A 13,041-nucleotide genomic window follows, 5' to 3' on the forward strand; every position below is an offset into this window, starting at 1 on the left:
AGGTGTGGTGGCTCACGCCTTTAATCCCAGCACTTTGGGAGGCCAAGGTGGGTGGATCACCTGAGGTCTGGAGTTTGAGACCAGCCTGGCCAACATGATGAAACCCCGTTTCTACTAAAAATACAAAAATTAGCTGGGTGTGGTGGCACACGCCTGTAGTTCCAGCTACTCAGTAGGTTCAGTTGCTTGAACCTGGGAGGCGGAGGTTGCAGTAGGCGGAGATCGTGCCACTGCACTCTAGCCTGGGCGACAGAGAGAGACTCCGTCTTAAAAAAAAAAAAAAGAAAAGAAAATGATTCTCAGGAATTCCTTGAATGATGAGAAGGGGGCAGTACAAAGTTCTGCAAAGGGGGAGGAGTAGGGAATTCCAGATTTATGGCAAATATAACAAAGGGTCAGGTGCTTGGACTGAGGGAGGATAACTTGCTCCTTTACTTATTAGTTACTTAACCTGACTTAGTACTTAACTGGTTTAACTTTGGTTTCCTCATTGGTAAAATGGTAATAATAGTAACAGGGCTGTTTTGAAAATTAAATCGTGTAGGCAAAAAATCATATAAGGCATTATCCAACTCAAACTAAGCATTATATAAATGATAGTAATCCTGGTGTTAGAGAAAATTTAGAAGTAGGGGATAAACAAGATTAAAATGTACATATAAATCCTCTACTCATTTATTGAATTTTTGGGAACTCATTTTGGTGAGAAAAATCACACTTGTTACAAGGAATTCACAGACCCTAGAATCAAGAGAGCTAAAACTAATTAATATACATGTATTTTAAATTTTTAAGACAAGGTATCAGTCTGTCACCCAGGCTGGAGTGCAGTGGTGTGATCAAGGCTCGCTGCAGCCTACCGAGCAGCTGAGAGACTACCAGCAAGCATCACCACACCTGGCTAATTTCATTTTATTTTCTATTTTTTGAAGAAACGCGGTTTCACCACGTTGCCCAGGCTGGTCTCGAACTCCTGACTCAAGCAATCCACCTGCCTGTGCCTCCCAAAGGTCTGAGATTACAGGCGTGAGCCACCGCGCCCAGCCCCAAAACTAATTTAATATTGCAGGGTTTCTTTTCTATTTTGAATGAGTGTTTCTTTTAAATCAGGTTCTAGATTACCTTTATTTTATACTACTACCTTTTGTCTATTTGAGCATTTTATTTTTCATCATTTGGTTTAAGTCATTACAAAAGGCATTGAAGATCTGTCTACCGGTCCATGACAGATAAAAGAGATTAGCTCCTGTCTGAAAATGTTTGCAAAGTAGTATAATTCTTCTAGTCCTTCCTGAAGCTTTCCCAAAGAAGCAAAAACATTCAGACATAAAGCTACCAGCAGCTCCAACCTGTTCGATCACTATTCCCTTGCTCACCAACCTCGTCATCTTTCAGCTACTCCATGCGTGACTTGTGCTGAGCTATTAGCTCTCACGTGAATACAAGCAATTCTTATACCTGCCTAATTCACATGATCTTTCTTAGGGTCTTAAGTCCCTGAGGATCCGAAGCTGTCCTAGGTATACACTTTGCTCAACCCAGTCCAGCACAAAAGGAGACAACTAACAATGAATGAAATTGAGAAATCAGCCCACCCTGGGTAATCCTGGAGGAATTTGGTATTCTTTGTGAAATAAAAGAGGCGCAAAGGGGCCCAGGATCAGGGTCCGGGGACAGGCGTTTTATTTCAGCACTGCCCCTAACCAGCTGAAAGGTAGGTGATCCAATCACATCAGCTCTCCGAGACTCAGTTTCCCGTCTATACAACAAGGAGTAGGCTTGACAGTCCCTCTCTCACTATGATTTCCCCAATCGAGGTTCAGGGAGAAATCCACAAAACTAATACAGCTTCTTCAAGGACTGCTAAATGTGAACTCGCCGGTCAAGGTTGCAAGATTTGCTTTTTGGGTCAAGGCAGTAGGGGCGGCCACAGGGAACCAATCTCAGTTAAGTTATTAACGCACTTTATCCAGACTAGTTACTCTCCCCTGACGTGCTGCATTTCCCCTGCTTCTCCCGGAAACGTGGGGCGCCCGGGAATCTTCCCTAAGCTTCCAAACCCCGCCCCTGGGAGGGGAGGGGGCGCGGAGCCGGGCCTAGCCGCGCGCCTGCGTACTGCGGTCGGAGGGCCGCGGCCTGGGGACGAGCTGGGGTCGTGGAGTACAGCATCTTTCCGGCAAATCACGCGAGATTTCGTTTACCCGGGCTCCACTACGGTCAGTGACGCGCGAGCGGTCGCCGCGACTGTGGCTCTTGAAGCTGCTTCGGGCTTCAGCGGGGAGGGAGGAGACTCAACCAGGGTGACTTCCAGGCGTCCTCCCGGATCTACCGGGGACACTGGCGTTATTGCCCAGAACACTGAGAAGCAGAAGCTTCTTTTTGAAGCAGGTTTTGGGGTGTTTTTTTGAATTCTTGGGGGAAAGCAACCTGAGGTTTTGACGTAATTGTGTTTGAGGTGCCTCTGGAGCTTTCATTTAACACAGATTAGTTGAGCACCTACCATGTGCCGGGCTTAGGGGATTGGACTCACATTTTTGTGTGTGTGTGTATGTGTGACGGAGTCTCGCTCTGTCGCCCAGGTTGGAGTGCAGTGGCTTGATCTCGGGTCACTGCAGACTCCGTCTCCCGGGTTCAAGCGATTCTCCTGCTTCAGCCTCCCGAGTAGCTGGGATTACAGGTGCGTGCCACCACGCCTGGATAATATTTTGTTGTTTTTGGTAGAGACGAGGTTTCACCGTGTTAGCCAGGATGGTCTTGATCTCCTGACCTCGTGATGTGCCCGCCTCGGCCTCCCAAAGTGCTGGGATTACAGGCGTGAGCCACCGCGCCCGGCCTGGAGTCACATCATTGAAGAAAGCAGACGAGTCCTTATCCTCTTAGCGCTGACGATCTGGGCAGTTAGTTTGAAATTCTGGGCCAGAGACGCAAATTATTATCAATTTCCATATAAAGTGGTTGGTAGCAGGAGCCATAGAGGTCAGTGAGGTCACTGAGAAAGGGAAGAGCCAGATAGGAATTTCCACATGCAAGACTTCGGGAGGGGAAGGAGGAGACCAGAAAACCGGAAGGGGAGGAGAAGACTGGCAGAGAGATCCAGAAAGACATGTGATTTGTTTGTTTTTTGATACAAAGTCTCACTCTTTTCCAGGCTGGAGTGCAGTGGTTGGATCTCGGCTCACTGCAACCTCAATCTCCAGCCTCAGCCTACGGTGTAGCTGGGACTACAGGCGCCCACCACCACGCCTAACTAATTTTTGTATTTTAGTAGAGTGGGGTTTTGCCATGGTGGCCAGACTGGTCTCAAATTCCTGGCCTCAAGTGATCCTCCCACCTCAGCCTCCCAAAGTGCTGGAATTACAGGTGTGAGCCACAGCGTTGGGCCCGGAAAGACATGTTTTATAACAAGGTGTGGTCAACAGAGTTGCTAGTGGCAGAAAAATTGCACGAAATAAGGGTATTAAAAGGTATTAAGAAGCTAATGTGATTGAAATAGTAGGTGCCGCGTTGGAGTATGGGTTCTAGCGTTATTACAAGTTTTGCGACCTTGGGCGAATTATTCAATCTTTCTGTGCCTCTTTTTTTTTTTTTTTCTCTTTCCTCTTTTTTTTTTTTTTTTTTTGAGACGGAGTTTTGCTCTCATCACTCAGGCTGGAGTGCAATGGCATGATCTCGGCTCACTGCAACTTCCACCTCCCGGTTTCAAGTGATTCTCCAGCCTCAGCCTCCAGAGTAGCTGAGATTACAGGTGCCTACCACCACGCCGGGCTAATTTTTGTATTTTTAGTAGAGGTGGGGTTTCGCCATGTTGTCCAAGCTGGTCTCCAACTCCTGACCTCAGGTGGTCCGTCCACCTCAGCCTCCCAAAGTGCTGGGATTACAGGCTTGAACCACCATACCCGGCCCCTTTTCTCATCTATAAAATTGAGAGGATGATATTACCAACCTCACAGTTTTTTGGGGATGGGGGTGGGGGAGGTGGTTTAAACAGGCTAATGAATGAGTCTTTGCTCAGTTCCTGGCGTTTAGGAATATTAAGGAAACAGGTTGACAGAAGGGACTTTTTCCAAGTTCCTACCTGGTTAGAACCAGGACAAGTACGCTGTTATTCCTAGTTAAATGATCTTTCTCTTTTCCAGGCTGCAAGGTAAACACTCAACACACTCTTTATCATCACATCAGAGCAAATTCATCTGTTATTATTTTGGAATATTAGCACCAAGTAGGAATAGCATCCCAGGCAAATAGGATTTGCTGAGTTTTTTTCCCCTACTTGGGATGAATTTAGCAATCTCCCCTTCTTTCAGATCTTGGAACTTGGTGTGTCTTATTTTAGCTGTTAATTTTATGACTAAATCCAGTTATCCATGTTTTATTTTTATTATTTATTTTTTTTTTGAGACGAAGTTTCGCTCTTGTCCCCCAGGCTTGAGTGTAATGGCTCAGTTTTGGCTCACTGCAACCTCCACCTCCCAGGTTCAAGCTATTCTCCTGCCTCAGCCTCCTGAGTAGCTGGGATTACAGGCGCCCACCACCACGCCCGGTTAATTTTTGTATTTTTAGTAGGGCGGAGTTTCACCATGTTGGCCAGGCTGGTTTCAAACTCCTGACCTCAAGTGATCCACCTGCCTCAGCCTCCCAAAGTGCTAGGATTCCAGGTGTGAGCCACCGTGCACAGCCAAGTTATCTATATTGTAAATGTGTGTTTTTTTGGTACTGTGGAGGGATATCATACAATTATCCTGTATTAATTGTAGTATTTGACACTTGAAAAGTTTCTAATTTAATACAGAGTGGGAGAACTTTAATAGTATATTTTTCATGCTGACAAGCAGTGTTTGGACAAATCTATAATATACATATTAATATTTTAAAGAAATCATACCATTGACAGTAATTAGATAAGAGGGCAAATATGACATTTCATTTGGAAAGACTACTTTGAAAATTTAGCCATTATGGTTCTATTACTACTTAAGGACTCTTAGACCCACTTAATTTGGAAAACTTTGGCTTTTTAATCCTTATATAATTGACACATATGGTGATTCTGTAGAAAGTTTTCTTTTTAAAACACGTGTAGCCCTACATGGCATTATGGACCTCTTGGTGTGATGAATGGATGTGGCACCACCCTTAAAGATTCTTGCCTAAAAAATTGAACCTGAAGTAATCAAGCCTCTGGATGTAACTAGCAGTCATAGATAAGGGAAGGAGATAGAAGAGACATATTTCCTTCTTTCTTTAAAAGCTAGTCATTTACCTTGTGATGGTAAATGACACCATGAGGAAGCAGTCAAAGAACATTCTACAGACAAAGTAATGAAACAAATCAAGGGCATGAAATAGGGAAGGGAGACTCAAACTGTAGTAGGTGGGCCTTGAATTCTGATTTTAATGAACCAAATGTAAAAAGACATCCTTGAAACATCAGGAGATTTGAATATGCACTAGGCATTAGATGATGATAAGGAATTACTTGTACTATTACTTCTATTAGGTATAATAATGACATAGTGTTTATGTTTAAATCTGTGATGGCTGGGTTTTGCTTCAAGGGGGAGTTGGAAAATGTAATCTTTTAGCTGGGCAACATAGTGTCCAGTAGGAGAGGATAGTCACTGAGGGCAACTAGCTGTTCTGTCACAACCAGTGAGATTATACAATCATTTGCCACATGATGATGGTTCAAACAATGACAGACGATGAGCCTCCCATAACATAATGCAACTGAAAAATTCCTCTTGTTGGCCGGGCGCGGTGGCTCAAGCCTGTAATCCCAGCACTTTGGGAGGCCGAGGCGGGCGGATCACGAGGTCAGGAGATCGAGACCATCCTGGCGAACATGGTGAAACCCCGTCTCTACTAAAAATACAAAAAGAAATTAGCCAGGCGTGGTGGCGGGCGCCTGTAGTCCCAGCTACTCCGGAGGCTGAGGCAGGAGAATGGCGTGAACCCGGGAGGTGGAGCTTGCAGTGAGCCGAGATCGCGCCACTGCACTCCAGTCTGGGCGACAGAGCGAGACTCCGTCTCAAAAAAAAAAAAAAAAAAAAAAAAGAAAAATTCCTCTTGCCTGGTGATGTCATAGTCATCAGAACATTATAGTGCAATTACTTTATTTATTTATTTATTTATTTATTTATTTATTTATACATACAGGGTCTCACTCTGTCACCCAGACTGGAGTGCAGTGGCGCAATCTCGGCTCACGACAACCTGCGCCTCCTGAGTTCAAGCAATTCTCCTGCCTCAGCCTCTCGAGTAGCTGGGATTACAGAAGTGCACCACCATGCCCAACTGATTTTTGTATGTTTAGTAGAGACAGGGTTTCACCATGTTGGCCAGGCTGGTTGTGAACTCCTGACCTCAAATGATCCACCTGCCTCAGCCTCCCAAAGTGCTGGGATTACAGGCATGAGCCACCACGCCTGGAGTATTACTTTATTTTTTAAGAAATTTAGTGGGGCCAGGTGCAGTGGCTTATGCCTATAGTTCCAGCACTTTGAGAGGCCGAGACGGGTGGATCATGAGGTCAGGAGTTCGAGACCAGCCTGACCAACATGGTGAAACCCCGTCTCTACTAAAAATACAAAAATTAGCCAGGAATGGTGGCATGTGCCTGTAATCCCAGCTACTCGGGAGGCTGAGGCAGGAGAATCGCTTGAACCTGGGAGGTGGAGGTTGCAGTGAGCTGAGATTGCGTCACTGCACTCCAGCCTGTGCAACAGAGCAAGACTCCGTTTCGAAAAAAAAAGAAAAGAAATTTAGTGTAGTCTGAGTGTATAGTGTTAATAAAGTCTAAGTAGCCTACAGTAATGTCCTAGGCTTTCACATTCCCTTACCACTCACTCACTGACTCATCCAGAGGAACTTCTAATCTGGTAGGCTCCATTCATGGTAAGGTGCCCTATATAAGTATACCATTAAAAAAATTTTTTGTTGTTGGTTTTTTGGGGACGGAGTCCCACTCTGTCACCCAGGCTGGAGTGCAGTGGCGCGATCTTGGCTCACTGCAATCTCTGCCTCCAGGGCATAAGCGATTCTCCTGCCTCAGCCTCCCAAGTAGCTGGGACTACAGGCGTGTGCCACCTACCCACCGGCTAATTTTTTTTTTATTTTTGGTAGACACAGGGTTTCATCATGTTAGCTAGGCTGGTCTGGAACTCCTGACCTCAGGTGAACTGCCTACCTTGGCCTCCCAAAGTGCTGGGATTACAAGGGTGAGCCACCGCACCCAGCCCATTTTTAAATCTTTTACCCCATATTTTTACTGTACTTTTTCTATGTTTAGATACACAAATACCATTGTGTTCCAGTTGTCTGCAGCGTTCAGTACAGCAATATGCCATATAGGTTTGTACCCTGGAAGTTATAGGCTAAACCATGTAGCCTAGGTGTCTACTGTCATCTGTAGCATGTAGGTTTGTGTAAGTACACTTTGATGTTCACACAATGATTAAATCACCTAATGTCACATTTCTCGGCATGTATCCCAGTAGTCAAGCTGTACAAAGCACTCACAACAGTGCTTGGCACATAGTAACACTAAGGGCTTGATTTTCTTTGATTTTCTTTTTTTTTTTTTTTTTTTTTTTTGAGACGGAGTCTCGCTCTGTCACCCAGGCTGGAGTGCTGTGGCCGGATCTCAGCTCACTGCAAGCTCCGCCTCCCGGGTTCCCGCCATTCTCCTGCCTCAGCCTCCCGAGTAGCCGGGACTACAGGCGCCCGCCACCTCGCCTGGTTAGTTTTTTTTTTTGTATTTTTTAGTAGAGACGGGGTTTCACCGTGTTAGCCAGGATGGTCTCGATCTCCTGACCTCGTGATCCGCCCGTCTCGGCCTCCCAAAGTGCTGGGATTACAGGCTTGAGCCACCGCGCCCGGCCCAAGGGCTTGATTTTCTAATTTTCACTGGTGGATAAAGTAAGCAAAGTGATTTTCAACAAGTCAGATAGTGCTAGTACTGGAACTTCTTTTGCTTCCTTCATTAGCTCAAATTGTAAATCCAGAATAAACTGGCCAGATGTAGTGGCTCACGCCTGTAATCCCAGCACTTTGGGAGGCTGAGATGGGAGGATCACTTGAGCCCAGGAATTCAAGACCGGCCTGAGCAACATAGCAAGACCTCATCTCAAAAAATAAAACAAAACAATAAACTGATCCTTTACTTATTGGCCATATTGTGATACGGAATTTCCTCTAAGGTAAGGATTTTTAAATTCCTTTGATATGTTACTTTTATTGTTAGCTAAACTATAAAGGAATTTCCGTTTTTTTTTTTTTTTTTTTTTAAATTCACCACTGATAAGAAGGCAAAGGAATTTCTATTTTGATAAACAAATAGAAGAGCCTTTGGAAATTTGGTTACGTGGCTGGGCTTGGTGGCTCACGCCTGTAATCCCAGCACTTTGTGAGGCTGAGGCAGGCAGTTCACTTGAGGTCAGGAGTTCAAGACCAGCCTAGCCAACATGGTGAAACCCCGTCTCTACTAAAAATACAAAAAAAAAATTAGCAAGGCATCGTGGTGTACACCTGTAATCCCAGCTACTTGGGAGGCTGAGGCAGGAGAATCGCTTGAACTGAGGAAGCAGAGGTTGCGGTGAGCTGAGATCCTGAGATTGCGCCACGGCACTCCAGCCTGGGTGACAGAGTGAGACTCCATCCCTGACTCCAAAAAAAAAAAAAAAAAAATTTGATTACATATCAATTAAGCAGTTAGTGTTTTTTGTTTTTTGTTTTTTGTTTTTTTGAGATGGAGTCTCTCTCTGTTGCCCAGACTGGAGTGCAGTGGCGGGATCTCAGCTCACTGCAAGCTCCGCCTCTCGGGTTCACGCCATTTTCCTGCCTCAGCCTCTGGAGTAGCTAGGACTACAGGCGCCTGCCACCACGCCCGGCTAATTTTTTTGTAATTTTAGTAGAGACAGGGTTTCACCGTGTTAGGCAGGATGGTCTCGAACTCCTGACCTCGTGATCCACCCGCCTTGGCCTCCCAAATTGCTGGGATTATAGGCGTGAGCCACCGTGCCCAGCCATAGTAAGTGTTTTTATTTTGCCACTAGATTAACTGCTAGCTCTGGAGGAATATATCATGTTGTTTGTTTTGTTTTTTTCTTGTCTTTATTTAAAAACAAGTCAAGTGCAGTACTGAGAAGAAGGAAAGAGTAGAACAAAGGGGTCTGACCTGTTACTGACTGAATAATCAGTTGAGGTAACTCACTACCTTTGAACCAGCCTTGTGGTGTTTTCTTTTAATCGAGTCATAGGAGGCTTATTCATGATGGTGTGCTTGAAGATGAGAATTATCTGATACCAAAAACATTTTGCCCTACTTGGGCCGGGTGCAGTGGCTCATACCTGTAATCCCAGGCAGGCAGATCGCGAAGTCAGGAGATCGAGACCATCCTGGCTAACACGGTGAAATCCCCTCTCTACTAAAAATACAAAAAAATTAGCCGGGCATGGTGGCGGGCGCCTGCAGTCCCAGCTACCCGGGAGGCTGAGGCAGGAGAATGCGTGAACCCGGGAGGCAGAGCTTGCAGTGAGCAGAGATCACACCACTGCACTCCAGCCTGGGCAACAGAGCGAGATTCTGTCTTCAAAATAAATAAATAAATAAACAAACAAACATTTTGCCCCACTTAATCCTCAGTGAACTTGTTCCTGTTAGTTAAAAATTCTAACTAGATTTAGTCTTTCTTCATGTATTTGCTTTAGGAGGCAAACTGACAGGAGAGTTTATCTTTTTGGATCCTAAATGTGATTTTTCTCCCCTTCATTGGGAAACACAAATGGACTTCTTTTTTATTTTTAAATTGTTGAATACTTCAAATCTTATTTGTGATTTAAAATTTTTTCTATTTATAGGAGTATTTTATACAGAAATCTTGTGAAACCACTGCCCAACCAGAGCGATGATTGTTCAAAGAGTGGTACTGAATTCTCGACCTGGTATGTATTTGTGATCAATGAACAGCTGTGATCTTTGATAATTACTAATGCAAATGGAGGAATAAAAACTAATGTGATGTTCATGTGGTAAATTAAGGTAGTAAGATATTAACACTAGTAGAGATATTAGAAGAAACTCTTTAAATGATGTGGTAGTTTTCAAGTGTTAGCTTATCAAGGCCATTTTTAAACAGTGTACTGGTTTTTCAAGTGGTAACTTATTCAGGCATTTGTTGATGAAATAAAGTTATTTTGGAATCGTAACATCACAAAGGTTACATTACAAATATACGTGGCTTTTGTTTCTTTAGAGTATGCTATTATTGGTCTTAAAATTTGCTTTTCTTTTTTATGTGAAATGTACTAACTTATATCAGTGCTGACATGTAAACTGCATCATAAAAACAGGTATGGAAAGAACCTGAGAGATTTGGATCACTGCTGCCCACTTGGGGAAGTCACTTAACTTTTCTGAACTCAATTTTAGTAAAATGAGTAGTTAGATTAAGATCTTTATGTACTATTCCCACCTTATAAATGTGATAATTCTATGAAGAGTAAATATGCATTAAACATATCTGAAGATGAGTACCTTCTACTGGTAACCTTTCCTTCTTGCAAATTTTTCTCATACCTCAAATTTTCTAATTTCCTACTTCCTATTTTTTCAGACTTTATTATTATTGCTTTTATATTCGTTTAAGTTTCTATAATGATCATCTTACAAATTTTTCTCATGCCTCAAATTTTTTAATTTTTTAATTTCCTAATTTTTCAGACTTTATTATTGTTACTTTTGTATTCCTTTAAGTTTCTATTTGCTTCTTAAAATGAGGAAGGAAAGTTTAGTCGCACTCCATCCTGGGTGACAGAGTAAGACCCTGTCTCTAAAAAAAAAAAGAAATACGTACTGAGTCATTTCTATAGTTACAGAAGAATTACAAAACAATATAGATTTACTTGTGCCTGTTTTTTTTTTTTTTTTTTTTTTGAGACAGAGTCTCGCTCTGTCATCCAGGCTGGAATGCAGTGGCACGATTTCGGCTCACTGCAACTTCCACCTCCCGGGTTCAAGCGATTCCTCTGCCTCAGCCTCCCAAGTAGCTGGTACTACAGGTGTGCACCACCATGCCTGGATAATTTTGTACTTTTGGTAGAGTCAGGGTTTCACCATGTTAACCAGGCTGGTCTCAAACTCCTGACCTCGTGATCCACCTGTGCTGGGATTACAGGTGTGAGCCACCGCGCCTGGCCCCTTGTGCCTGTTTTAAAAGGAAGTGCTCTGAATCCTAGAGTGACCCTTTAATAAGTATATCCCACCACTTTGGGAGGCCAAGGTGGGCAGATCAAGAGGTCAGGAATTCGAGACCAGCCTGGTCAGCATGGTGAAACCCCATTTTTACCAAAAATACAAAACAGTAGCCAGGCATGGTGGTGCGCGCCTGTAATCCCAGCTACTCGGGAGGCTGAGTCAGGAGAATCACTTGAACCCAGGAGGTAGAAGTTGCAGTAAGCTGAGCTCGTGCCACTGCATTCTAGCCTGGGCGATAGAGCAAGACTCTGTCTCAAATAATAATAATAATAATAAATAGTAAAGTAGCTTTTTTTAAGTTTATATTTTTGCCTAATATTTTAGGAAAAAATGGTAATCCAGTGGCAGAGAATTTCCGAATGGAAGAAGTCTGTTTACCAGATAATATTAATGAAGGACAAGTGCAAGTTAGAACTCTTTATCTTTCTGTGGATCCTTACATGGTAAGAATCAAGATGTTGTAACTTGGTGAAAAATAACTTTATTTTATTATTTTTTGTGTTGTTGTATCTGAATTTTACTGTGCAGTCCCTTATAGATTGGTAAATATTTGAGCAGTTATATATTGATACTTTTTAATTATAGATTGCCTTCGTTTTTATTCACTAGTGTAATAAGGAATGTTGTAGAGGGGACAGATAATAGTAGCACATGTATATGATTCAGGTGCTTTCAAATGTTCAGATTACTTCCTAGGAGTAAATAAAGCTTGAAGATAGTAAAATAGGATTGCAAATTCAGTAAATAAAGCTTGAAGATGGTAAAATGAGATTGCACATTCTTTCAGATCCACTTTATAAGAGAGGCTATGTATGAGATCTTTATTTATTTCTAGTTGACCTCCTTTTCTTTACTTTTTCTTGTTTTTAAGAGATGAGGTTTAGCTATATTGCCCAGGCTGGTCTCAGTTTTGCTGGGCTCAGGCAATCCTCTAACCTTGGCTTCCTTGAAGTGCTGGGATTACAGGCATGAGCCACTGTGCTCAGCCCTGTATTTGATCTCTTTTTGAAAGGAACAGACTTACTTATGCTACTTCTAGATAAAGAAGATTTATTGAAAACGCATATATTGCCGAAGACTGCAGATAAGAAGCCATTAGGCACAGGGACTTTGGCTCTATGAGCTGGTGTCTTGCTTTACTTTTCCCAGAGGTCATACAGTCTCTTCTTTACTTCTAACTTTTTCCTATGGCCATGAAAAGCACAGCTCTATATGTCAGTTTACCCCTTGCTATTAAGAGTCTCGGCTGGGCATGGTGGCTCTTGCCTGTAATCCTAGCACTTTGGGAGGCCAGGGCAGGATTGCTTGAACCCAGGAGTTCAAGACCAGCCTGGACAAGAGAGTGAGACCCCATATCTACAAAAAATTAAAAATTTATACAGGTATGGTGGCCTGTGCCTGTAGTCCTAGCTACTTGAGAGGCTGATGTGGGCGGATCGCTTGAGCCTGGGAGATTGAGGCTACATTGAGCCATGATTGCGCCACTGCCCTTCTGTTCGGGTGATGGAGCAAAACCCTGTCTTAAAAGTCTCAGTGCTTGGAATCAGATTGCTGCAGTAGGGAAATTGGCCGCTGTCACCTAGGCTGGAGTACAACACAGCAAGACTATGTTGTAGGTTGTCTATTCTCTTGATGGTATCCATTGAAGCACAATAGTCCTATATTTTCTGCTAAGAGTTTTATAGTTTTGCTCTAACATTTAAGTCAGTAACACATTTTGGGTTAAACTTTGTGTATGAGTATGAGGAAGGAGTCTGTATTAATCAAGATTCTTTAGAGAGACAGAA

The 13,041-nt window shown here is 43.3% G+C and overlaps 1 protein-coding gene across 7 annotated transcripts in view; it reads left to right on the forward strand.

The window, feature by feature from the left end:
• Nucleotides 1-2,112: 2,112 nt before the first annotated feature.
• The window catches only part of PTGR2 (prostaglandin reductase 2), a 43,167-nt gene continuing 32,238 nt past the window's right edge, over nt 2,113-13,041 (forward strand). For 3 of the 7 annotated variants that reach the window (XM_045396718.2, XM_005561735.4, XM_005561740.4), the window contains exons 1-3: nt 2,113-2,216; nt 9,859-9,942; nt 11,579-11,697. In XM_045396718.2, coding sequence (XP_045252653.1) covers nt 9,906-9,942; nt 11,579-11,697 — 156 coding nt within the window. In that variant the 5' untranslated portion in view covers nt 2,113-2,216; nt 9,859-9,905. Of the gene's footprint in view, nt 2,389-2,579; nt 2,678-3,647; nt 3,746-9,858; nt 9,943-11,578; nt 11,698-13,041 lie in introns of all 7 variants that reach the window. The other 4 variants (XM_065549063.1, XM_065549061.1, XM_065549060.1 and 1 more) reach the window with 4 other exon arrangements.

The sequence above is a fragment of the Macaca fascicularis genome, chromosome 7, assembly GCF_037993035.2.
Source record: "Macaca fascicularis isolate 582-1 chromosome 7, T2T-MFA8v1.1".
In the NCBI taxonomy this organism is placed as follows: Eukaryota; Metazoa; Chordata; class Mammalia; order Primates; family Cercopithecidae; genus Macaca; species Macaca fascicularis.